We start from the raw sequence: 27,629 nt of genomic DNA, 5'->3' as shown, positions 1-27,629 counted from the left end.
AAAAAAAAGAATCAAATATATGCTGATTCCAAATCCGAGAATATCAAACAAAATACGGACAAAAATGAAACTTAAATCAACTAACCGGAAATGAACAACGACGAACTCGAACGGCAATGGAAAAACTTGAACCAAGATTGTCAACGACCATGGGATCTCGACTCAACAGGAACGTTACACCAAATGGAACGACAAACTTGAAAGTCAGTCGACAAACTCAAACGAACTCTCCAAGAGCTTTAAACGAACTCCACTGATGAAACAAACTTCCGTCGCCATTTTTCGGCCATTTCCGGTGGTGATGGAGTTTACTCGACGAAGAAGAAGACTTATAACTTTCCGGCTATGGTTTCTGGTTTTTTAGAGCTTCTTTGTTAAGCTCTTTGCCCATGGCTGCTTACGTCTGTGTTCTCTCCATCGAGAAAGAGAGATAAGAGCTCGTTTTTAAGGTTTTTCGATTCCTTCTCTGGGTGAGTGTGTGTTGGGGTGAAGCAGCAGCAGTGGCTGCTGGAGCTTGACGCAGAAGACGAAGAAGCAGCTAGGGTGGTCAACGGGGCAGCTAGGGTTTCAGCCATAGGAGGGCAGCCATGAGAGCTTGGGACGAGGAGATGGAGCAGCAGCAATGGCGGACTGGAGGGGTCGTTTGGAGGGTGGTTGGCGGGTAGCCATGGGAGGGAATGGTGGAGGGGAAGGGAGTGGCTTGGGGAAGATGAAGAGGAAAGAGGGGGGGGGGGGTAGTTTATGTTTTTAGGTTTAGTTTTTTTTTTTTACTTTTTTTCAAAAAATGAAAAATGGAAGAAGGGGGGTTGGGATTTGTTTGGGTTATGGGGCAGACTGGGTCGGGTCGACCCGGTAGGAGTTTATTTGGTTTGGGCCTGGTTGATTTAAATTAAAAGGTGGCCCAATCCGATTTTCTTCTTATTTCTCATGCTTTTTTTTTCTTCTTTTATTTTTTCTTAGACTAAAACTAAATTCTAAAAATCCTAAATTATCCTATAGAACTTAATTAATTTATAAAAGTGCAAATTAATTCTCAATAACAATTAACACACAATTAAATAGCAATTACGATAAAAATCACACAATTTGGACATTAACTGCTAAAAATGCAACGTACATTATTTTTATGATTTTTGTTCTTGTAAAAACAAACTTAATTGCTCCTAATCGTAGAATTAAATTCTAAATGCAAATGCGACATATTTTTGTATTTTTTATTAATTTAACAAATAAACATGCATGGACAAATACAAATAATTATCAAAAAATGCCACAAAATCCTCAAAACTGCACACAAAGGAAAATTATTTTATTTTGAATTTTTGGGAGTAATTCTCATATAGGGCAAAAATCACGTGCTTACAACTGTCCCTCTTTCTCCGAAAACACGAAGAGTTTTCGTGAAAAGATAAAGTGAGCGATTTTTGCCCATCCGAGTACTCCGTGTGAAGCATTTTTTTGAAAAAGATTTAACCGAACCTTTGCTTCAAAGGTTTCCTACATATCCCTGGCTAGAAGGGAATCATGTTAATGTAGTTCAGGAAATTTTTGTAGCTGGGACTACCATGGGACTGCCTTTTGCTGTTACTGCGGCTGTTATTACTGCTTGCTGACCTCTTTATTACACCATGCTGAAAGAAAATAAGAAGCTAGACTAGACCATAGTCTATGAATTACAAAATCTTATCTAGATCATGCTCTTGTGTCTCTTGTTGCTTTGATGTCTCGGTGACTCCTCTGATATTTCTTTACTTCTGATTTGTCTTGTATTCTCCCTTGACTGCCGATCTCGAACTGCTTATTTCCTTTTCGGGAACTTCGCATTATTTTTCCATCGAGTCTTGGACTTCCTTCCTCTGCTGGGGATTCTTGTTGTTTCCTGCTGGGGATTTCGGCTGTATTCCTCTGCTTTACTGACTTGAAATGTATTCCTCTGTTATATGGGCGGGCTCCCAACTTCAAAACTTGAAATTTAAATCGCCATTCTGTTCTTCTGCTATATGGGCGGGCTCCCAACTTCAAAACTTGAAATTTAAAGACAAAAATGTATTCCTCTGTTGTATGGGCGGGCTCCCAACTTTAAAACTTTAAAATTTAAAGACAGAAATGTATTCCTCTGTTATATGGGCGGGCTCCCAACTTCAAAACTTGAAATTTAAATCGCCAATCTGTTCTTCAGGGGGGCTCCTGACCTCAACAACTTTGAAAATAAATCGCCATTCCTTTCTTCAAGCGGGCGAGATTTCAACAACTTCGAAAAATAAATCGCCATTCTGTTCTTTAGGGGAGCTCCTGACCTCAACAACAACTTTAAAAATAAATCACCATTCTATTCTTTAGGGGGCTCCTGACCTCAGCAACAACTTTAAAAATAAATCGCCATTCTGTTCTTCAGGGGGGCTCCAGACCTCAACAACAACTGAACATTGATAATCTTAAGGAAACTAAAAAAAATGACTCCCTTCTAAACTGACCAAATTTGGTGAAAATTTTCTTTGACTCCTGACCACGTTCTAAACCAAATTTGGTGAAAAATGACTCCTGACCACGTTCTAAACTGACCAAATTTTCTTTGATTTGAAGCAGGGACAGGGAATGCTACCGATGACGGAAAGATGCGCCACAAGAAAGATTATCAAACTGGGGTAGAAAATTTTCGTTCATTGCGAAAATTTTCGGGAAGTATAACACAAGTTTGGTGAAAAGCGGTATCTCCAGCAGTTTTCGGGAGAAGACAAAACGAGTTTTAAGGGAGGTAGTATTCGAAGGAAGAAGATAACAAAACAAAGAAAAGAAAAATAAGAAAAAAATAATAAAAAAAACTAAAGAAAGTTTTTTTTTTAAAAAAAAAAGAGAAAAGAAAAAAAGAGAAAGACCAGTTTTGCAAAAGGAAATAGTTTGCAGAGGAATGAAACATACTACTTAAAGGAAGTACTCTTGGAAGGAGTAAGATAACATATTTTACTCAGCAGAGTTATCCTCAGCAGTGTTATCCCCAGCAGAGTCACCAGAGCTGTCACACCTCCTTTTTCGCCCGCGCCGCCGCGAAGGGGCGCGGGAGGGAGTTTTTTTCAATTAAAGGACAATCGAAATATGATTTATTTATTTATTTCAGAGTCGCCACTTGGGAGATTTATGGTGTCCCAAGTCACCGGTTGAATCCCGAATCGAGGAAAAGAATGACTCTGTTTAACAGTCTGCGCACCAGCAATCCGGATAAGGAATTCTGTTAACCCGGGAGAAGGTGTTAGGCATTCCCGAGTTCCGTGGTTCTAACACGGTCGCTCAACTGTCATATTCGGCTTGATTATCTGATTTTATACAAATATGAACTTATGTGCAGATTTTAACTCTTTACCGCTTTCATTATTATTATTATTATTTTTACAGAGAATTGCAACGTTGTAAAAATGTATCTCGAACCACGTCACAATCAATGTACCCGTGGTCGTCGACACACTTTGACTCCGTTGAGATTCGGATTTGGGTCACATCAATGTGCACCCGAGTTTAAGAAAATAAATTGTTAAAGGCGCGCCTAAAGCGACTAGCGTATCACTATTTTGGGTAAGGCCGTGAAATTTGCTAAACGATCGATCCCGAAGTCTATACAATTATTAACCAATTATTGAGGGCCCCACAACTTGTACGTTTTATTGGGCGAGGCTCATCTCATTATTTTTAAAGGATAATCCTAAAGTGCCTATATTTTTTCTATTAAATTTGTCTCTAAAAATGAAAGAGAAAAGGGTCCTAATTTATTTACATGCTTACGAGTTGTTATAGTCGGGTTCTGAACTCAATTTGTTAATTCAAGAATGTAAACACAATATGGACAGCCCATTGGCCAACGTGGACCCAGGCCCAACATGTATGGCACAAAACTAGACCTGGGCCATTTCATTCACATGTTACTACCTAGTTACATTATACTAAGCATGCTCACAGTTTGTCAAATAAAAAAAAACTTGGCAATCTAATTTTAATCCTAAACCATTTACATGCTGAAATTAATCAATAGTATCTAGCTAAACCATATTCCTACAAGTTCCGAAATGGTCTATTCGTTTAATGAGCTAACTGTTGAATGTTTAAGAATAGTCTAAATCAGCTAACATGCTTTCTGAGACATGATAATCATCAAACAATAACGAACTAACTGAACATAGCTACTACACCATTTATTTATTTTTTAGCAATACATAGACAGTTCGTCCACTAAGCTGCTGTCAGATGTTCCATTATATATATTAAACAACTACATGATTCTGATTAGAGGAAGCTAAATAATGTATATATACAACTAAAATTCAGAATATAACTAAGATAAATTCAGAACTTCAACTCTTCATTTCATATTCATGCTTCATGTTTCAGCTTACAATAACCAGCGTGTCAGTTATGTACCTGATATTGGAAGCAAAAGAAGAGGAAGATCAGCAGAAATGCAGTAGCATATAACAACAGCAACACCCCGCAACCAGTAACAACCAGCAACGAGAAACCAGTGACAGATTTTAAAATCAAACAAAAATCCAGCAATAACCAGTGAAGGAGTAGCAAATAACCAACCAAACTCAAAGAACAAATCAAATGAAAATCTAGAAGCACCAACAACAATCAACGGGCAGAAACAAAGTGAATCTTTTTTAGATTGAAAGACCAGTTAATGTTTAACCCTTAAATTCTGACTCTGTATATCCAATGTATTCAGAGTGTATATCGGATGTATACTACTCTCTCCTTTTATTTCCAGAATGTTTTTTTCTCAAAGTTCCTTCCAGAATCCGTCCTCCAATCTCTCTTAATATTCAGAAAATCTCCTATTCTCCCTCAATATTTTCGGAATCCTCCCTTTATTTGTGTCAAGCCCCTCTATTTAATTACCAACTTCCAGCATTTAAAATTAAATCCCACTATCTTCTACCCATCCCCCTTTAACTTCCTACTACTTAATGTTTTGTCCTCCACTGTATTAAATAAAAATATTAGTTTCCACTAACACATATCTTTTCCTTATTTAATTCCTTTATTGCCCCACTACCGCATGCTTTGTCCCCCACTATATTAAATAATGTATTAATTCCCCACCATTATGTCTTGTCCCCCACTACATATTATTTTAATATTATTTAATACTTAGTGGACAGAGCACTCAAAATAAATAATTGTTCAGATTTTCAATTCCAGAAATACCCCTCTGAAATTACTGAAATTACCATTCTACCCCATCAGCTATAACCAATTCACCTAATCAATTCCAACCAAAATACAGCAGCTATAACCAATTCCTAATCAAATTGACTGAACAATATTTTTTAACAACAAACCTACTTTCAGATTCAACAACAATAACAAACAAGTATATTCAAATCATTGAGCTCAAATTCAAATTAAACTTAAACAAAACAAATAAACAGATTCAAATCACTAAACTCAATAATCAATTGATCTTCAAATTAAATCCAACAACATTACAACAAAGATGAATGATTCAAACTAAATCAAAAAATTAAAAACCAAAACATAAACTCACATTAAATCACTGGATTAAAAACGAACTTCAAACAAAAAATGAACACGAATTAAATCTAAATTAAACAACAAAGATTAATTATTCAAGTGATTAAACTAACACCCTTCTATATTAAAACTAAACAAAACAAATGAATGAAAATAAACCGAAGAAATAATCAAGAAATGAAAAACAACGAACAAGAAAGGAATCAAACATATACTGATTTCAAATCTGAGAATATCAAACAAAATACGGGCATAAATGAAACTTAAACCAACTAACCGGAAATGAACAACGACGAACTCGAACCAAGACTGCCAATGATCTAATGGATCTCGACTTCAATGAAAACCCACCTTCTCTTTAACCTTGACGAACTCAGACTGGACCTCGACGAGGCAGTCATGGTGAAGAAAAAGAAGAAGAAGAAAAAGCAACAACAACAACAGCATCCATGCTGCTCGTTAATGGCGGACGGGGGGAGTTGATGTTTTTCTGGTGACTTGGGGTGAGCTCGACGAAGGCAGCAGCAATGGTGGCTTGGGTGGTGTTCATGGATGAGCTGGGACGAGGAAGAAGGAGTAGCAACGCAACAACCATGCTGCTCGTTAATGGCGGACGGGGGAGGGCAGCAGCAATGGTGGTTTGGACGTGACGACGATGGTGGTTTTAGGGTCGTCGAGCAGTAGCAGCGTTTGGTGACTGCAGTTCACTGAGCAAAAACGCAGCAGCAGAGCGCTGGGCAGTCTGTAGTGGTTGTGCGGAGATGGAGCTCGCTGGGGTTTCAGGTGGAACGAAGAAGAAGATGACCGGAGCAGCTGCTGCGTCAATGGCGACGTGAGGTGAGGTGAAGATCGAGTGGGTGGTCTTTTATGGGGAAGAAGCAAAAGTGAAGAAGAAGAAGATGAAGACGGGGCAGCCATGGGAGGGGGCTTGGGGTTGTTTGGACGTGAAGGAGAAGGAGGGGGGGCGGATAATTTTAGGGTTTTTTAGGGTTGGGAAAAATGAAAAAAAATGAAAATGGCGGTGGGTTGGGATTAGTTTGGGTTTATGGGGCAGACCGGGTCGGGTCGACCCGGTAGGAGTTTATTTGGTTTGGGCCTGGTTGATTTAAATTAAAAGGTGGCCCAATCTGATTTTCTTCTTATTTCTCATGCTTTTTTTTCTTCTTTTACTTTTTCTTAAACTAAAACTAAATTCTAAAAATCCTAAATTATCCTATAGAACTTAATTAATTTATAAAAGTGCAAATTAATTCTCAATAACAATTAACACACAATTAAATAGCAATTACGATAAAATCACACAATTTGGACATTAACTGCTAAAAATGCAACGTACATTATTTTTATGATTTTTGTTCTTGTAAAAACAAACTTAATTGCTCCTAATCGTAGAATTAAATTCTAAATGCAAATGCGACGTATTTTTGTATTTTTTTATTAATTTAAAAAATAAACATGCATGGACAAATACAAATAATTATCAAAAAATGCCACAAAATCCTCAAAATTGCACACAAAGGAAAATTGTTTTATTTTGAATTTTTGGGAGTAATTCTCATATAGGGCAAAAATCACGTGCTTACATTAGTAATATAATAAATTTGTATGAATAATAACATCAGAATACATTAATATAGATAAAGCAGTAAACTCATATAATCGGACCCGAAAGGCAACCACCAGAGGGCCCCAGGATAACATGGTCACAAATTCATATCATAGTACGGGAATAAATTCTATGACATCTAACAATTACTACACACCATACTCCGTTGTGGCACGCAGCCCAATCCATTTCTCCGCTGATGTAGGCTTATTGGGATCCCAACTGTCAAATCACTATGTTCGATCCCCACCCTCCTTGTAATTAAATCTATTCTAAGGTGTCCGGAGGCAGGGGAACGAAAAAAGGGATTGATTGACCAACTTGAACGGATCCATAACTTGCTTCCATCTATCCTGAGTGAGGGAATTAAGGCATGGTATAATCTAACTGAACTGCTTGATTCTAAGGTGGGTGATAAGCAGTTGTATCCGTGTCGAGCCTACCATATCTTTTCGCGAAAAAACTTTCTATGAGATGTGATATGTATAGGGCTAGTTGAACTAAGCCTCATCAGAGGAGGAAAGATTTGATGCTTTCATGCTTCTTCTTTCTGCTACGCCCTTGCTTTCTCCTTGTTTCACTTTTTTTGGGGCCATGGGGGGGCCTTTTCTTCTCACTTGACAGATGCGATTTGAAAGAAGAGAAGAGGTTCTATGAGTTAATCACCATCCCTTCCTCTAATGAATTAGATCTCATTTGCTAATTATAACTCAACTCCAAGGAAATGATGAAAAAGAAAAAAAATCCTATACTCGAAAGGCGTTGCTGATATGATCTTTTTCTTTCATGGGCGTGGGCGAGACAAAGTCTTCTTAGTCTTCCACTTTTTCTTTTTTGATGATATCTATAAGAAGGAATACTTGTCTCAAGGTAAACAAGAGTTCCCGGCTCAAACATAATGACACTGATGCAAAGTAATTCAATTCTTTAGTTTGTGGCAGAGAGTTTTAGAAGACTCTCGGTTATTAAGGTAATTGCTTAGCAAAGCGATCTTGATAGCCGCCGACGTACTAAGGAGTTACTAATTGGATCTTACTTGTTTGCTCTTACGGTAGGAATGTCCAGGGGCACACCGGTCGTTAAGATAGAGCCGATGTCGATAGCAGTTCTTGCTTAGCGGGATCAGGCCACCAATCGATGACATAGTTTAGGAATAAATATCCACAACTCACCCAACTTTTGGCTAACTTTTTAACTTGCAAGCCTAAAAGTAAGTGCTTTTGAGCACTTTTTATCATTGCTAAATACCACAAAAAATAAAAAAGTACTTAAAAGACAATAAGCACTTAAAATAAACTAATCCAAACACCCTCGAAGAATAGCATGTTTGTTCAACTTGAAACCTTTCTGCTACTGCCAACGGTCATATTCGCCGACTTCTCAAATCTCGCCCCCGACGAGCTTCCGTCAGAAATCGATTTGCTTCTTCTCCTAATCTCTCCTATTTATTTTTAGTCTTTTTCCTTTTCTTCCATTTCTTATTTTCTCCTTCATACTGCTTCGTGAATTAATAACACTTACTCTAATTGTTTTAAGAAATCTGTAATTACTCATTCTTTGAATTGGCGTTTTCAAGAGTTTAGTCATCGTTACCGGATATTGCCGAAAACCTCGCCGGAGAATAATAAGCAAAATCTCCGTGCTTCTGGCCATAACAGTTTCGTAAATTCTTTGTCATTTATCCTATGCTTTTGTTGGGTTTCAAAATATTTAAGCTTAAGTCTCAGTAACTTGTTGTACTTCCACTTAACTAATCTATTTTGGCATTTTCCACATAAAACTATTATTCTTGGCTCTTGCTACTATTGATCTATTTTCCAGACACCACTCAATTGAGCTACGCCCTTGGTTTTTCATCTTCTAGGTTTAAATTTGCTGAAAAGCTTTGCTCAATTAGATCTCGTTTTCAAGTGACTTGTGGAGCTTGCTGATCTAGGTCCATCGTTTCCTTCTCATGCTTGGTCTCCATGATAAAAGCCAGATCTGACCATTATTGGTCCGAAGAATACTAACTCATTCTCTATTAGTTACTTTCAGGGCTACACCCTTGGTAGCGGTGACAACCCTTTTTGGTTTTTGGGTCGTGGTATTTTTCTGTGTTTTCAGGGAAATTCTCGAAGTTGTTGGAGACAAGTTGGGCGCACGAGCACTAGCAAAGGAGAGCAACCTGGACAAGCGTCAGCAAAGGGCGGTGGGAAGCGGTGCATGAGCTTGCAAGTACATCGAGTACTGCAAATCAACACAGGTTTGGTTCTCGGGAATTGGTACCTCCCGTTCTATTGTTTCCTTTTTGGTGTTAGCTAAATTGATGTTACTTTAGTTCACAATAGTTAAATCATTCAACTAGTGTACTGGTAGTCACTTGTTTCCTTCTAGTTTGTTTCGTTGTCCATTATGCTCTAGCGAGTCTTCTTTAGATTTGTCGTAGGTGTAGTTACTGCAGTCTAGGATGATAGATTAAAGGAATGTCCTCAGGTGGGGCAGAGTGTGGGGCAAAGGGTGGGGCCGGGGTCAGGGTGTGGGTCGGGAGACAGGAGAGGTAGAGGGGGCAAGAGAGCCTATAGGTTGAGAATCGGGTCATGGAACATAGGTTCGCTAACGAGTAAGTCTATAGAGTTGGCGAAGATCCTTCAGAAGAGGAAAATTAATATAGCGTGTGTCCAGGAGACTAGGTGGGTTGGATCGAGGGCGAAAAACGTGGATGGGTATAAGTTGTGGTACTCTGGAGTCGTGAGGGGTAAGAATGGAGTGAGTATCCTGGTAGATAGCCATCTTAGAGAGTCGGTGGTAGAGGTCAGGCGTGTGAATGATAGACTAATGACTATTAAATTGGTGGTGGGTGAGTGTACTTTAAATGTCGGTTGCGTACGCGCCGCAAGTAGGCTTGGATGAGGAGATTAAAAGGCATTTTTGGGAGGGGTTGGATGACATCATTTGTAGTATTCCGCCTTCCGAGAGGTTATTCATAGGAGGGGATTTCAATGGTCATATTGGGTCGTCTGCAGGTGGTTATACTGAGGTGCATGGCGGCTTTGGTTTCGGGGAACGGAACGGAGGGGGCACTTCGCTGCTGGATTTTGCCAAGGCATTCGATCTAGTGATTGCGAACTCAAGTTTTCCGAAGCGGGAGGAGCATTTGGTTACTTACCAAAGTTCGGTGGCGAAGACTCAGATTGACTATCTTCTCCTCAAGAGATGCGACAGAAGGTTGTGCAAGGATTGCAAAGTTATCCCAGGTGAGACCCTTGCAACGCAACATAGGCTTTTGGTGATGGACATTAGTAATATGATAAGGAGGAAGCAGAGGTCAGTACGAGGCCGCCCGAGGATTAGGTGGGGCGCCTTGACTAAGGATAAAGCTCAAGAGTTGGAAGGAAGGTTGTCGGCAATGGGAGCTTGGAGAAGTAGTGGGGACGCAAACACTATGTGGTCGACGACGGCGGACTATATAAGGAATGCGGCGAGAGAGGTGTTATGTATATCTTCGGGCCGCACCGGTGGCCACAAAGGAGACTGGTGGTGGAATGCAGTTGTCCAAGGTAAAGTGGAAGCGAAGAAGGTGGCTTACCTGCGGTTAGTAGGGAGCACTGGCGAGGAGGAGAAGAGAGCAAACATTGCGAGATATAAGGAGGCGAAGATGGCAGTGACGGAGGCTAAGACGACATCTTTTGCTCGTTTGTATGAGAAATTAGGGAACAAAGGCGGGGAAAAGAAGTTACTCCGACTCGCTAAGGTGAGAGAGAGGACAGATCGGGATCTGTACCAAGTGAGGTGCATAAAAGATGATGACGACAAAGTTTTGATGGGGGATGACCAGATTAAGAGAAGATGGCAGACCTACTTTCATAAACTTCTAAATGAGGAAGGGGATCAGGATATTGTACTAGGTGAATTGAGGAATACCGACAGGCCCCATGAATTAAGTGATTGTAGGGACATTGAGGTCGATGAGGTCATGGAGGCAATGCATAAGATGAGAAGGGGCAGAGCTACCGGGCCAGATGAAATTCCGGTTGAACTTTGGAGGTGTGTGGGTAGAGCAGACTTGGAATGGCTTACTAGGTTGTTTAATGTTATATTCAAGACTAATAGGATGCCTGAAGAGTGGAGGTGGAGTACAATGGTTCCGTTGTATAAGAACAAAGACGATATCCAGAGCTGTAACAAATATAGGGGTATCAAATTACTAAGTCATATCATGAAAGTCTGTGAGAGAGTGGTAGAAATGAGAGTGTGAAGGATGATGTCTATTTCAGACAACCAGTTCGGGTTCATGCCGGGACGATCTACCACAGAAGCAATCCATCTTATTAGGAGGATGGTGGAACAATACAGGGATAAGAAGAAGGATCTCCACACAGTGTTTATCGATCTAGAGATAGCGTACAACAGGGTTCCTAGGAAGTTCTTATGGAGATGCTTAGAGGCTAAAGGGGTCCCGGTTGCCTACATTAGGGTGATTAAGGACATGTATGATGGAGCTAAGACTCGGTTTAGGATAGCAAGAGGCGACTCCGAGCATTTTTTGGTTGTTACGGGGTTGCACCAAGGGTCTACGTTCAACCCTTTCCTATTTGCCTTGGTGATGGATGCCATAACGCATCATATTCAAGGAGAGGTGCCATGGTGCATGATATTTGCTGATGACATAGTCCTAATTGACGAGACACGACGCGGTGTCATCGAGAGGCTAGAGGTTTGGAGACATGCCCTTCAGTCAAAAGGTTTCAGGTTGAGCAGGACGAAGACGGAATACCTTGAGTGCAAATTTGGGGCCGAGACGACGGAAGCGGGAGCGGAAGTGAGGCTTGATTCTCAAGTCATCCCTAAGAGGGGTAGTTTCAAGTACCTTGGGTCAATTATTCAGGGGACCGGGGAGATCGACGAGGATGTCACACACCGTATAGGGGTGGGGTGGATGAAGTGGAGGTTAGCGACGTGAGTCCTATGTGACAAGAAAGTGCCACTGTTACTGAAAGGTAAATTTTATAGAGCAGTGGTTAGGCCTGCCATGTTGTATGAGGCCGAGTGTTGCCCGGTTAAGAACTCACACATCCAGAAGATGAAAGTCACAGAGATGAGGATGTTGAGGTGGATATGCGGGCATACAAGGAGGGATAAGATTAGGAATGAAGATATTCGAGAGAAGGTGGGTGTGGCCCCCATGGAGGACAAGATGCGGGAAACAAGACTCAGATGGTTCAGACACATTCAGAGGAGGAACACTGATGCACCGGTGAGGAGGTGTGAGTGATTGGCTGTGGTGGGTACGAAGAGAGGTAGAGGGAGACCTAAGAAGTATTGGGGAGAGGTGATCAGGCAGGACATGACACGACTTAGGGTTACTGAGGACATGACCCTTAACAGGGAATTGTGGAGGTCGAGTATTAAGGTTGTAGGTTAGGGGAAAATTGTGAATATTTCTACAGCGCACTAGAGTGAGACTAGCCAGTTAGGAGTTAGTCTTAGGATGCTACTGATCAGCTAGTGATGATGGGCTTTATCTGTTGGTTATTAGTATACTTTACATCTTTCTCATATTTCCTATATTTCTTATATTGCTGTTATTTTATGGTATTTTATGTTATGTTATGGATTTTATGTTATTTTATGTTATTTTATTATGAGTCTATTGATAGTACTAATATAACGTCTCTTGTTGCTTTCTTGAGCCGAGGGTCTCCTGGAAACAACCTCTCTGCCCCTCGGGGTAGAGGTAAGATGTGCATACATATTACCCTCCCCAAACCCCACTTGTGGGATTATATTGGGTTGTTGTTGTTGTTGTAGAATTAAAAGAGAATTTTTAAAAATACAATAGGACAATAGAGGGCATAAAAAACAAGACAAAAAATGATGGGCAAAAACAAGACAAGAAATAAGGGCTCGTTTGGTACGAGGGATAAGGAATAATTAATTACGAGACTAAATTTAAGAAGAGTTTATCCCATATTTGATTGGGAAAAAATTACGGTATAATTAATTCCTAAATTAGTTATCCTCATGAAAAGGTGGAATAACTAATCTAAAGATAATTAATACTAAAATAATTAATGGTGGAATAACGTTTTTGCAACCAAACGACCCAACTAGTAAAACGTAGATAACAAAAGTGGGAGCACTTAGAAAAATAAGAAATAAAAACGAATATTCCAGTTAACCAATCATATCTCACCATTTGTATATGTGGCTGAAGTTAAGCAGTGATAGCAGCAATCACTGAAGTTCATCCAGCTTCTCCAATTTCTCTTGCCTTTGGGACTTAAACACTCGCCAGCAAAAAGCAGCAATGGCGGCGGCAAGAGTGATGGTTTCAGCCAGCAACACTGTAACAGCTTCGCTTCTGTCGAAAGGTCCATTACGAAGGCCCAATAGTTTCAGTCTTTGCTGCAGAAACGGACCTGTGCAAAAGAGGCGTCTTTTCACTTGCAGCGCTATCTACAATCCCCAACTTCAGACCAAAGAAGAAGGACACCCCGAAACCCTAGATTACCGTGTCTTTCTAGAGGACAATTCCGGCAAAAAGGTCACACTTTTATTTTATACTGCTATATTTCTTGAATTTTAATCCAACGTGAACCTATTTCTATTTTGTTAATGTTTACTTGGTAAAAATTGTAGCTTTTAGTCTATCTAGAGAAAATAGTTACAGTTTGATTGGATCATGTCTATACAATGTGCAGATATCCCCCTGGCATGACATTCCGCTACATTTGGGTGATGGTGTTTTCAATTTTGTTGTTGAAATCCCCAAAGAATCAAGTGCAAAAATGGAAGTTGCTACAGATGAGCAACACACTCCTATTAAACAAGACACAAAGAAGGGAAAACTTCGATACTATCCGTAAGCCTATTTTGTCACTTTTGCACATTCTTTTAGTATAATATATCTTGAGATGTAACTATCTTGCTGGTTCCTACCAGCTTCCCTTGTAGCGGGATAGGAAGGGAGGGAGGTGGTCCCATTATCCCCGAGTTTGGAAGGTTTCTAACGTCTTAAGGGTCAGCCCGGGACAGATTTCTCGTCATCAAAAAAATAAGGAGGGTTGTGGGGAGGGAAGGATTTAGGTCACAGGTTCAGCCCTGCGTCATGCAAACAAAGGCTGGTTTTAAGTGGAGAGGGATAGAGGGCCCATTATCCCCATGTTTCGAAGGCTGCAGGCAGCCCCAAACAGATTTCTCAGTCATCAAAAAAGAAAAAAAAAGGGTGGGGAGGGAAGGATTTTGACCTATGATACTCGGAAGTGACCCTCTTTATGAGTTAACCGATGTGGGTCGGTCTTAGGTTTTGGTCTGTTACCTAGAGTTTCATGTTTAGTGTCGTTGGACACAATGATTCCACAATCTTCAACTCATAAGACATGTTCCTTGCTGATGTAGTGTCATCATAGCTGCGAGAAATTGTCATTTTCTGATGTCTACAGTTTTTGAGTTTGATCTTAATTCTTATGCACTTCTTGTGCAATTCTCAGGTATAACATTCACTGGAACTATGGATTGCTTCCTCAAACATGGGAAGATCCCTCTTTTGCAAACTCTGAAGTTGAGGGGGCATTTGGAGATAATGACCCTGGTATGGTTCTATAATTTTAGATAGTTAACAACTTTCTTCTGGTCCATCTACAATATTAAAGAGAATAGACAAAAGAATGGTGTTAGAGATTGTCATAACTGGTTGAATCTCTCTTATGGTCTTTCCATTTGTAGTTGATGTTGTTGAGATTGGAGACAGCCGTGGCAAAATTGGCCAGGTTCTGAAGGTCAAACCTTTAGCTGCTCTGGCAATGATTGATGAAGGAGAACTTGACTGGAAAATAGTTGCTATTTCACTAGATGATCCAAGAGCTTCACTTGTTAATGATGTTGATGATGTAGAGAAACATTTTCCGGTATGTTTGAAGGGCAATAAAGCTGCTATCTCTTGTTGACTCTCCTTTCTCTCCCACTGATTATGCTTTTTTTGTTCAACTGCTTATGCTTGTGCAACACTTTTATGCATCACTCTCTTTCTTCTTTTTTATTGTGCTGCAATATGTCTCTTCAGTTAAACATATTTGTCTTGGAATCTCCTTTTCAATTTTCATGTGCTTACCTCAGACTTGTTTTGCACTGTTTTATTGTTTTTATGTCTAATTTAAGTGAAGTGTTGACCAGTGATCATCGCTTGGGAACAGCGATAGAAATAATGAAACGAATATATGCATAAAATTGAGTGATCTTGATGATTTTATATATTAGCTGCATACTTTGTTGGAATGAGAGACTTTAAATAAATTTAGCAGTATTCAAGGCTATCTATGCAAAGTCACGGCAACGCATTTAAGTTGTGATGATAACTGGAGAAATAAGGGCATACACAAAGATCCCATGGAGTGGCAGTTATAGGATATGGCTTCATTATCAACAGTTAGTCCCACTGAATAAGAGATAGCAGAGGCATGCAAAATTCTAAATTTATGTGAATGTTCCTTTTGTTTCCTATAACCAAATAGTAACATTGATATAACTTGTTTCGTGGAGACAAAAGCACTTGTATAAGAAGTGCTGGTTCCTGTGTTCCTTTTAGTATTTTGTTACCTTTGATGTCACATTGCATGATAAAAGTCATTCCCTCCTTTAGGTCATTGTCAACATTGATCAAACTAATTCTGTGAATTTTCCAGGGCACTCTCACAGCAATCAGGGACTGGTTTAGAGACTATAAGATACCTGATGGAAAACCTGCCAATAGGTTTGCTCTTGGCAACAAGCCAGCAAACAAGGTAAATGTTTTCATACATGTTTTGGTAAATGTGGTATCTTTGAAGATCCTTGTTTCTATTTCCCCTTCGTTTCTTGAAACATGATACTTTCAAACAGACCTAACTTAAATTTTCAAATAGACATGATAGTACTGCTTCGAAAATTGGCAGTTGCTTGTTTTGCATGCCCATCATGTTATTTTAGTTGAAGATGAAATCTTTCCACCCTCCCGTATAGTTTTGTATAATTGTATAGTTTTGTTATATAGCTGGAGTAACCTCTCCCCTATTAGCTCCCCCGAATCTGTACAGAGCTTACATATCTTCTTTTGTATTAGCACCTGGACAGTGCTCTTTTGCATTTTCTTGATGCTTTTTATAATATCTCTTACTTCATCAAAATAACTGCAAGATCTTGCAGTTGCTTTTGATTCAGTGCAGCACACAATGACATAAGTATAATAATTATATTAGTAATTAGAACTCGTGCTAACACCTCTCCATGTTCCCTCCTGTCGGATAAAGAGGTTTTGTGCCAGTTTTCACTTGCTCCTGCTAATGATCTCTTTACCTTGCACTGCCAGGATTACGCTCTTAAGGTTATTACGGAAACCAATGAATCTTGGGCAAAGCTTGTCAAGAGATCTATCCCTGCTGGTGAGCTTTCACTTGTATAGATGCCAATTGATAGAGCTTGAGCCAGCTAGTTTTCCTGCTTGTAACCTAAACTGGACGTGGAAAATCGCCCCAGGATTATGCTCTTTGCTTCTGAGGTGGAAGTCAATTCATATTCTTAAGACGGTTTTTTTGTTAAAAATGTTACTGTTTTTCTACATCATCATCCATAATTTTATTCAGGCTGTAGTGTTTTTAAATTTTATCCAGGATGAAAACAGGTGTACTGACTACTGATAAATGAATTGATCTTCATTCTCCAATTCCGCCAGCTAATTTTTTTGAAAGGACAGGTAAAAATGGGTTTATCTTTAAGTAATTAACAAAGCTTCAATGTCTCACGTGATTCTAGACCTATTGTTTCCATTAGTTTGGCTAAGCCATTCTTAACCATTGAAGTGTTCTGTAGGTTCTTGATACTACATATATCAATTATCTTAATAGGTAATGAAAATTCTATGTAGCAATGTCATCTAAAGACCAAATTTAGAAGCGTTTCTTTTCAACCAGAGAAATTTCGGAAGTGTGCATTATATTGAACACTAGTAGTTATTTAAATGTATTTTAGTAAATGGGGTAATATAATCATCAAGTACGATCATTCCAAACTTTTTTATTTCTCCTTGTAAAACCATCTTTGCAAAATAGAAACATGTTATCATTGCAAGCCCTAGACAAATTTATACATGTCGGGTAATACTGTATGTGCCACAATATGATGATAGATGGGTAGTCCTAAAATCATGTGGAAGAAAATTATCTTCAAATCTCTTTGAATCAATGTAGTGAACAACAGACCATGGAAGCAAATAATCAATGTAGGCAGTATCAACAACTGAGATTAAAGACTTAATTGTTGTTAGACTTGCATTAAGTGTAATATTTGTGAAGTGGTTCTATTGTGGTTAAAACTTGTATATTTACGTGGGGATAATTGTGATATTTTAAATAATCTTTTGATTTAGGACCTGAATAGAACAAAATGGATCAAAAATAATCTTACTCCTCTGTCACTTGCAAAGTTATTTAGTTCATATGAATAGTTGCATTGTGAAAACATGCAAAATAAAAGCTTTTCCGAAAGGACAAAAACAAAGCAAGATTATAACTACAGAAAATAATATAAAATAATGTCGTCGAATGGTAAGCCAAAACTCAATGTTGTAGCTACTTTTGATGATATCAATATGAACAATTCAACCACTTCTCTTTATGGAGTGCAACATTATTTACACAGAAAAGAATAAAGAATTTACATTAAGCCTTTGGGCAGACTGTGTTGGTGGGAGGTAACAGGTACTCAGAAGGAATGGTCAAGGTAAGTGAAAGCTGACCAAAAACAAATTATCAAGAAAAAGAACCAACGAATTTACATTTCATTTGTGGCAGCTACACAACGAAATATTAGGATTCGACAGAGACCTCAATCGGTTCAGTACTTTTCTTCTCAAGCAACGGTGGTGAGTTTGCTCTCTCAGCATCACTTACTTGATCCTCACTATCTTCATCAAATCTATCTACGCTATGAAGAAAGATGCCTACACATACAAATACATTAAAATAATTCATCAATAAAAACCCAAAATCTATTGCCAATGTGACATCAAGTAGGCCTCATTTAAAGGATAAAGATTTGGAGTTGAGGCGTTCTAACAGAGTGTACTATACCTATAAACCATATTCCAGCGGCTATAAATAGAATTGATGTCAAGATCAAAGCAGTTACTCTCCAATTGTCAATGCGGTCCTGTAAAAGAGAAATGTAGAAGAATATTGATCAATGTTATCAAGAACCATAACATCAACTATAAAGTTGTTACAACATAACTTCACTACTGCTAACAATTTAAAAAAAAAAACTTTTACTACTGCTTCACCATAATTGACTTGTCCAATATTAAATTTAACGGTTAGGCTAGTTCTTGGAAGCCAGCCTAGGGGCTTGTCATGTCTTTCATGTACCATGTTAAACAATAGATTTAAATAAAAGCAGCTTGTACTTCCATTTTCATGACTAAAGAGAGAAAAAGACTATTGAAGGAGAAAGAGAATCATCCTGCTCTCACTCAGCATATTTCCCTTTTTCTATAACTGAGAAATCCACGAGGGCCCCATACCCTTCTCCACTTAAATACCAGGCTTTTGTTTGCGGCAGGATTCAAACCCATGATGTGCGTTTAACCCACACATCACGTGCTGCACTCTTACCACTAAACTGAAGTCCTGGGGACTACAACAGGTTTCCCTTTTATCAGAACTAATATTGCAGATTGTAAGTTATTTTATTTATTACTATGAGAGGAGGCAAAGAAAGTAAATTCTCATATAGATAGTACATTTCACCACCGGAACTAATCCTTCTATAATGACTTCTGTGTTCATGTGTCAATGATTTTGCAATGAGTCAAATGACACAAATATATCTCAAGTGCTAAGCTGATTCTAAGTTCGGGCGATCCATATTGAGAGGCAACTAGAGATGCCAAATATGGAGCATTCATGCAAAAAATATAGAAGGGTTGCTAAAAGAGCAAGCTTGGAAGGTTCAATTTGCTTTGAATGTCGCTCTACATATGAGTTATGATGTGATTGAACAAGCATGTGCACCCAACCCATTTAAGTGTCCTTTCTAAAGGGAAACATAATGATGTTATGATAGGCCGTAATTCCTAACATTAGCACATAGGGAAAGCGAACTTAATATTTTTTAGGCCGTGTATTTTGATTTCCCTCCCTCGTTTCTAATGAAGTGTTTTGTTCAAGACTACCTGAGGACAAAATATACTAGAAAACTCTCAATGTACTGTGTGTGTGTGTGTGTGTGTGTGTGTTTATCTTTTGGAAAAAAGAACTCCGAAAAGAAGGAAAGACAAGTTATAAAACAAGATCAACATTTTGAATGAGCAAGCACAAACCTGGACGACCCCCACTAGAGGAGAGGAAGGTACATCACCAAATATGTGAATTGAAACAGTAGACATCGCCATAGACAGTGGTCTAAGACTTGGTTTGACGCAATGGAGACAGACATAATTTACAGGGCCCTGCAGTCAGAGGCTTTACTGTAAGATGAAATAAAGCACTCAATACAACAATTCCAACCTTAAATACAACTATTTAAGCATCATCGTAAATCAATGAGATGTTTCAGGTAACTAAATAAAAGACCGATTACTCTTTGCAGAATTTCAGAAGAAAGAGAAAAGGATGCATGGGCAATAAGATCAGCCATCCAGGCAATTTTAGTAATTAAATAACGTTTTCTGCCTCAAAGAAAATGACACACTTGATCACCTATATGAATAATACAAAGGAACTAGGAAAGTAGGGAAAGAATCATTTTGCAGAAAGCATTCCCTAGTGTAATACTCCACATTGAGCTATTGTACAAAGAAACAACCTATTTTACATAGAATACTTATTAGATGATAGAATTACCTGTGTTGCAAATACAAGCAGTTCTCCTATCGCAAAAAGAGCGATGAAAACATACAAGTTCTTAAAACAAAAGGCAGCAAAGCAAAATATTGCTCCAAGAAATGTTGCCACTGAGAGAAGCTGCAGTACATAATAGTGACATCATTAGCAGCAGGGTTTTGAAAGATTCAGATACAAATAAGAGAAGAGAAGATAGGTGTGATTAACATCAAAATTGAGCTTCATAGGTTATCCTTCTAAAAAACAGCAGAATTGAGTAAATTAACGCAAGGAGAAAGAGTTGTAAAAGCCAAAAGAATAAGTTCTTCTGGGGCACTCTTTATCCCCTGACTGAGAAAGTCTTCTTTGTTTTACAATTAACAAAGAATGATATTCACATTAGACACTAGATTAAATGAGAAATGCTTCTAGAGATTAAACAGAATCTTAGGAATGCAAAAGTACGCACCTTAAAGGCATTGGATATTGTGGAATTCATTCGATCCAAAACAAGGCCTCCAGCCAAGGTTCCCAATATTCCACATACTATAGTAATACCTCCAAACGTCATGTCTGCATTTTTCTGTGGAGACAACAATTGCAAATCAGCTAACATGAACTTAATGCTTTTGCGATATTTGATTGGTCCACAAACGAAAAAATTGTAAGTGGATGGGGCATGTCAAATCAAGCTCATTTCACTTGTATACAGTAACTTCCAAATGTGAAACCAAGGGTCAGAGAAAGACAACAATCAATAGAATCATGCAAATATAAACTTATTGTGAAGTGGAATAGTGGCTCCAAGAGCTTACCATATGGTATATGTTATAACCAGCCTTTGGTCCCCAATAGGAATACGCACCAATTACAAAATTATATGCGATGTATCCTGCAAGAAACCACTCAAGTTGAGAATCAGTGTGTAGAAACCTACCATTTCAACAATGCATAACAAGTTTATGCATAGATGAGATCTTTTTATTTTAAGAAAAGAAGTAAAGACGTTCAAAAAATGTGCGTCAACTTGTTCCAATATCAGCATCCAAAGAAGACGTAGCATGAGATAGTTGGAGGTAAGGCAAGTTAATAAAATACCTAAGACATTGACGAGATAAACCTTTTCCAGATGAAGCACCTTCATATCCTTCCAAAATCTTGTCAGCTGATTCAAATTAGTAGGTGCACTTTTTGAACTGTAGAAAAGAAAAGAAAATAACGTAGACAAGAAAGAGGTCAGATGAGTGATAGCAGAAGGCGTATTGCTTTTGCTAATCATGTTTGCAGGGATGGTGATAATGTTGGCTGTCTTAAGACCAGTAACAGCATCTGACCGGTTATATGAAGGTTCCTTACCCATCCTTGGAATCTTCCTGTGATGGTAACAAACCATGGTTACAATTTGAAACAGCTGCATTAATGACAAGAGTTGGGGTCAAATTATTGTGCATTCAAGAAACCACCATGACAAGTGTACACAGAACACCTAAAGGGGAAAAAAAGCTAAGAACAATGGTCAAGCTCACAGATACAAGAGGATAGCCAATAAATCTTCATTCAATTGCACCATACAACTGTTTGTTGTTGAATTATCTTAACCTATTTCCCACCACTTTGACTTATTACTATATTTATATCAAGATGTCAAACCCCTTACAAAGACTAGTATCAAGCTGATAAGAATGAAGAACTGCAAGCTACGGCATATTTATTTATTTTTGGATTATCCTAAACTTCTTTGATTACTACAAAAGATATTTATGGACAAATTCTAAGCACAAAAGTCCCGAAAAATAGCTTTTCCATTTTAGCAAGCGAGGAGTTCGACTGGGTCCCTAGTTCTTTTATCATTGACTAAAAACATTTTAACATTTTCTTTCAAAACAAAGACTCTTCCAAACATCATTTTCTTTCACAAAGTAACAAAGTTGAGCAGAGTGAAACTCTGAAGCACAAAATCAAGAGAAGGTAGGGCATGGAGAGCAAATTGATCAAAGTTAGGACAAGAATCAGACACCCCTCTTACTCTAGGTAGACAAAGAGTCTGTGATAATAGGCACTACCTTCTTCTGGAGCAGTCAGGGGAGAAGTCAATGGTTTTTTAGATCCGGTGTGAGAGAATCCTGTATAAAGACTTGGAACATATCAGAAAATGTATATAGAATAAGATGAACAGACTAATTTAGCATTACCTTTTAATTGCAATGGTTTCATAAATAAACCTAAAACTGCAAAGGGAAGCATAAGTATTGCCTCGATCCAAAATGCCCAACGCCAGTTAAGATGATTGCCAACCTATCACAGTGCGGAGAGTTTGGTAAAACTTGGTATGCACAATGGATCACATTCCACAAGAAAATATTAAACTTAAGCACTGAAGAGTGAGCTCACCAGTCCACCATATACATAGCCAACAGCTATCCCAGCTGGTATACACATGTAAAATATTCCCAGCCATGCTGTTTTCTGCAAAAAAGATAAGAGGAGAATAAGCATGCAGAAAATATACAAGATGCAAAAGTACATTTCTTATCATCGTATTAGAGCCAAACTCATTCCTTTTCTTGGTTTACCCAAATATGGAACCCATGTTATTTTCCCATGCTCCAAAATTTCAATTATAGGTGCGCCGGAGGGTGGGGGGATGGGGGCGGTGTTAGGTGCCCTCATTGGTGAAGGAAATGGGTTGTTGTCTCCTTATTTGGTTTTGGGCAATCCTCACCTCTTAAGCTAGCTTTTGGGGTTGAGTTCAACCCAAAGGTTCATTTCTTATCATACACATAACTGGTGTAAGCTTAAATTGTTGCAACATTAATGAAATGTAAGTATATGCAGAACAACAACACATCATATTAGCAATAGAAAATAAAAAAGCACCACAAAATTCAAATCTAGCCAGAATATAAACAGCCTTAATATAGAAATAAAAGACCAGCAGTATAGCATGTGGCATTTACTGGAAGTTAGCCCAGTCACAAAAATCATTAATTTAAAAAACCAAACCTGAGCAACAGGGGCATTATCATCAATAAAAGGAGCAGCAAGGCTTATGAAAGATGCCTCACCAACACCCACAAACCTGAAAAAGGAAACATATTAATTTTTTTTTAAAAACGATAAGCTTCCCTCCACCCACCCCATCACTCCGATAACATTTGCAAGTAATACAGGAGAGCTTGTGAAGAGTAACATGGTTAGACTTACATTCTGCATGTTGCAATCAACCAGAAATTAATTGACAAACCACAACCAGCAACAGCTAGCGTCCACACTGTCAGTCCAACTCCAATAAGTCTGAATGGATTGACACTGTCGATTTAACGAGCACACAAGTAAGAAAATCAAGCAACTAAAGGAGCAAAGAAAATGCAGACTACTCAAGTATTCTTCCTTTCCCTAGTGAACTTCTGCCTGATATATTCCTAGCAAATATCTCAAAGCCGCAAACTGATCAAGAAAAAAGACGAAGTTTTACTTCAACTCTGACAGCATAATAGAAAGAATAGCATCTCCAGGTATGCCAAAATTAAGAGGTAAACATTGTAATGCAGTGTAGTTTGCTTGAACTAAACTTGTCAGTTAAATTGTCTGTTGCAATTACCAAGGTTTTTTTTACCTTTTACCAACAAGCAATTCAAGAGCATATGGTCAAAATGTCTTCCACCTATAGGCGATATACATCTTATAAGTAACCATGTTCGTGAAGTTAAAGTGTACATCAAGTATTAATCTATCTACTTCAAATTGAATGCAACAATTTGACTTTACATGATTTATGGGAGGAAAACATTGACCTTGGAATAGTTTATTTCAGAGTTCTGAAAAATGGATTATTTAATAAAACATGGGTGAAAAGGTAAAAAATTATAGCGGTTATCCGTTTTTTTTCCAATTTTAAACAGAGTAATAGTGGGAAAATTGAGTTTCTTGTAACTAATATAAGTCTTACCAAGTCTTAGTTTTAGAGAAGTGGACATTAAACAATAGAGTATGACATTCTAATTCAAAAGGGCATAATCTTAAGTCAGTTTAAATAAAACATTTCTACATATGATAAGGGTAAAGTAATTTGGGATATAGTAAAAGAACTATGTCAAACTAATTGGTAACATGATTGCCCTGGCGATGGACGCACTGACATACCATATTCAAGGGGAGATGCCTTGGTGTATGTTGTTCGCTGATGATATATTTCTCATGTGAGACTAGAGGAATGGAGGTAGGCCCTGTAGTCTAAAGGTTTCAAGTTGAGTAGGACCAAGACGGAATATTTGGAGTGTAAGTTTAGCGACGTTTCGTGGGAAGCAGATGTGGAAGTGAGGCTTGACTCGCAAGTCATCCCTAAGAGAGAGAGTTTCAAGTACCTAGGGTCTATTATCCAGGGAGATGGGGAGATCGACGGGGATGTCACGCACCGTATCGGGGTGGGGTGGATGAAATGGAGGTTAGCGTCTGGAGTCCTATGTGACAAGAATGTACCACCGAAACTTAAAGGTAAGTTCTACAAAGCGGTGGTTAGACCGGCCATGTTGTATGGGGCTGAGTGTTGGCCAGTCAAGATTTCACATATCCAGAAGATGAAAGTAGCAGAAATGAGGATGTTGAGATGGATGTGCAGGCACACTCGGATGGATAAGATTAGGAATGAGGTTATTCGGGAGAGGGTGGGCGTGGCTCCCGTGGATGACAAGATGCGTGAAGCGAGGCTTACGTGGTTCGGGCACGTGTGGAGGAGGAGCCCAGATGCTCCGACCAGGAGGTGTGAGCGTTTGGTTCTGGCAGTTACGAGACGAGGTAGAGGGTGGCCTAAGAAGTACTGGGGCGAGGTTATTAGGCAGGACATGGCGCATCTTCAAATTTTCGAGGATATGGCCTTTGATAGGAAGGTGTGGAGGTCGAGCATTAGGGTTGTAGGTTAGAGGGTAGTCGAGCGTTTCTCCTCGCTGCACCGGCTAGTCTGATAGTGTTTTGTCTAGGAATGCTAGCGATTTTTGTTGTGTTCCATAATTTTTATTTTATTCTTTTAGTAGTCTGGTAGCGATTTTTATTTTTGTTGTATTTCACATTTTGGCCTTTCCATTTATTTGTTGTATTTTACGATGCTGATACGATTTTTCTGGTTTCTGTTGTGGTTACGGACCTAATTGTCTCTGAGCCGAGGGTCTCCCGGAAACAACCTCTCTATCCCTTCGGGGTAGGGGTAAGGTCTGCGTACATCCTACCTTCTCCAGACCCCACTAGTGGGATTCTACTTGGTGATTGTTGTTGTTGTTGTTGTAATTGGTAACATGAAGAGAAATGTTTCACGTGTTCCAAACCATATAAAAATGACTTCAATTGTTAAATGTAATGCATATATCTGTTCGGGCGCAGTAAATAAACTTCCCAAAGTGAATGTTCTAAAGTATGAAATATATCTGCACCAAAATATCTAGCTTGTAATGTAATGCGCCTTACCTCTTGGATAATGAGGCAAATATTGGAGATGCCACCAGAAGCCCAACCATGAAAGCAGATGATATGACACCATCCTGAAAATTACTCAAATCAAAATCACCCCTGGAAACAGACAGAAGGTAGCTCATGATCAGACGATAAGGATATGTAACTAAAATAGTTCAATCATTAAATTTGGCAAGGAAAAGTAATCATCCAAGAGAATGTCAAGGTACATCATCCAGGAAACAATTGAACACTCAATTATAAGCATTAGTAAATCAACAGAAGAAAATGAAGAACAGGAAAAAAACATAGTATCAAACATGTGCCAGGCAGAGAACATAAATCTAGAGCTTCAGAGTTAAGCAGGACTAGAGAGGAAAGAGAACAAATTTCAAAAGAATTCTTACTGAATTCCGCTGCCAGGAGAACATGTACCAGTTTTTGTACAAGTTTTTCGGCTTCCATTAACACCATTGCTCGCAATAGTTCCACGGTCCACATAGTTTAACAAGTTGATCACACAGAATACGGCAAGTAACCTGATAAGTCGCAGCAGATATGTCATAAGCAAATAGTTCAAATTAAGTTAAAAAACAATAGGGAGCAAAGTGGGAAAGGGTCGGGGACGGATTAAGGGGCAGGGGATTTGTGGGGTGGGGTGGGGGATTGGTTTACCATATCAGGGATAAAGCACTACGGATAACAAATTTGATTCTTATTGACACTCCAGCATCCAATAACCATATCAATTATGTCCAAAAATGCAAAAATAATGAACAACCTTATAACCATTATGGATTAGGACTACTTTAATTAGATATCAAATACAATAGTATATCTAATACCAAAAATTAAGGAATAACTTGCGTGCAAAACTCAATAATTCCATAGAAATAAAGAAGGAAATAAAGAGAAAATTAATTCAACCCTAACTACCATCATATAACGGTATCAAGAAGTTAGTTGCAGACAATGCTTTTCTGAAATTAGCCTGACCTTAATAATTGCAATTCACTGACTGAAGAAGAATTGAAATTCAAACTTCTTAAACCCAATTGGTATAAAAAACACAAAATTCAATTTTTCTTGAAGTCAAATTATAGAAATCACAGGAAAAAAAAGGCAAAATTGGGAAAAAGAAGGAGTACCTTTTGGCAGTGAACCAAGAAGGTTGAGGGAGTAATGACGATGAAATTGAAGGTATAACCATGCCTGTCTCTGCAGCTAAGGATGTGTTTGTATTTGTATTAGGTTTAGGTGTTGAATTTGAATCATCCGAAGGCTTTGGCTCTTTTTCTTGTTTTTCCATTTAAAAGAATATTAGAATATATTTCTTTGACTGGAAGTTTGGTTGGAAGGAAGCTGTTTCCTTCCTCCCTCTCAAAGCCTTTCTTTGGTATGCGTAATGTGTTTTAAACTTTTCAATAATGGAGTTTTAACTTTTTGCTGTCTTTCTTAACTTTATATAGTTGGATTGAATGTATGGTAACTAAAAATTAGGAGACTTTCGCTGGATATTCTCCTGTCCAATTCAGATTCCTACTTATCTCGTAACCAATCAATCTCTTTGTTTGGTTTAATGTATGTAACTAACTCGTACAAAAGTACAATCAATTCTAGTACCTAAGTTAGGATACACTCTTTTTACCTTGAAAGAACTACGCACGATACTAAAATAAGTACATATCTTTTTTTAGAAGAATAATTTTAGTACATAACGGATTGTATCCCAACTAATTTGAACTTGTTGATTGAATATTAGTACAATCAATTTGTATATATTGCTAGACTAACAAATAATATCGAAGACTTTTAAATTATTTAGAACTTAGCTTACATTTCATCTAAAGAGCTAAAATTATTTAGGAGTTAGATGTGATGACCCGCCACATAGGCGCCATTTGACATATATTAATGCCATGTGGAAGCTTACATAAGAATAAGGCTAGCATTTTTTAGAAGATTCTAGAGAGGTATGGACATTTCCTTAGGAAAAACCTAGATCCTTATGGATTTGCTAGGAAAGTCCTTGGAATCTTCTAGGCTTGTAGAGAATTCTAGAAAAAGCCCTTATCTTGTAAATATCAAGGACTTGTGTAATAATTAATATTTACACACTAGCCCCTAGGAGACTAGTATATAAAGGGGGTCATTCATTTGTAATTCATCAAGCAAACAATTCAAGTTCTCTCTAATACAAAGCTTCCTTGAACAATTCTCTTGTG

The 27,629-nt window shown here is 38.4% G+C and overlaps 2 protein-coding genes across 2 annotated transcripts; one reads left to right on the top strand and one right to left on the bottom strand.

The window, feature by feature from the left end:
* Nucleotides 1–13,320: 13,320 nt before the first annotated feature.
* LOC107792725 (soluble inorganic pyrophosphatase 6, chloroplastic) lies at nt 13,321–16,808 on the top strand. The gene is made up of 6 exons (XM_016614961.2): nt 13,321–13,655; nt 13,813–13,973; nt 14,602–14,702; nt 14,837–15,018; nt 15,793–15,891; nt 16,455–16,808. Exons 1-6 carry the CDS (start codon nt 13,419–13,421, stop codon nt 16,545–16,547), a joined length of 873 nt encoding a protein of 290 aa, XP_016470447.1. The 5' UTR covers nt 13,321–13,418; the 3' UTR covers nt 16,548–16,808.
* Nucleotides 16,809–17,652: 844 nt separating this feature from the next.
* LOC107792726 (putative sphingolipid transporter spinster homolog 2) lies at nt 17,653–26,844 on the bottom strand. The gene is made up of 16 exons (XM_016614962.2): nt 26,553–26,844; nt 25,812–25,943; nt 25,420–25,521; nt 23,167–23,271; nt 22,966–23,041; nt 22,354–22,428; nt 22,155–22,257; nt 22,026–22,085; nt 21,319–21,373; nt 21,061–21,158; nt 20,778–20,854; nt 20,432–20,545; nt 19,984–20,103; nt 19,461–19,589; nt 18,214–18,292; nt 17,653–18,083 (listed from the first exon to the last, which is right to left on the bottom strand). Exons 1-16 carry the CDS (start codon nt 26,711–26,713, stop codon nt 17,950–17,952), a joined length of 1,620 nt encoding a protein of 539 aa, XP_016470448.1. The 5' UTR covers nt 26,714–26,844; the 3' UTR covers nt 17,653–17,949.
* Nucleotides 26,845–27,629: the final 785 nt, after the last annotated feature.

This window comes from Nicotiana tabacum, chromosome 7 (assembly GCF_000715075.1).
Source record: "Nicotiana tabacum cultivar K326 chromosome 7, ASM71507v2, whole genome shotgun sequence".
NCBI classification, from domain to species: Eukaryota; Viridiplantae; Streptophyta; class Magnoliopsida; order Solanales; family Solanaceae; genus Nicotiana; species Nicotiana tabacum.
Note: the sequence above shows the minus strand (reverse complement) of the source record. Positions and strands in the feature narration are given on the sequence as shown.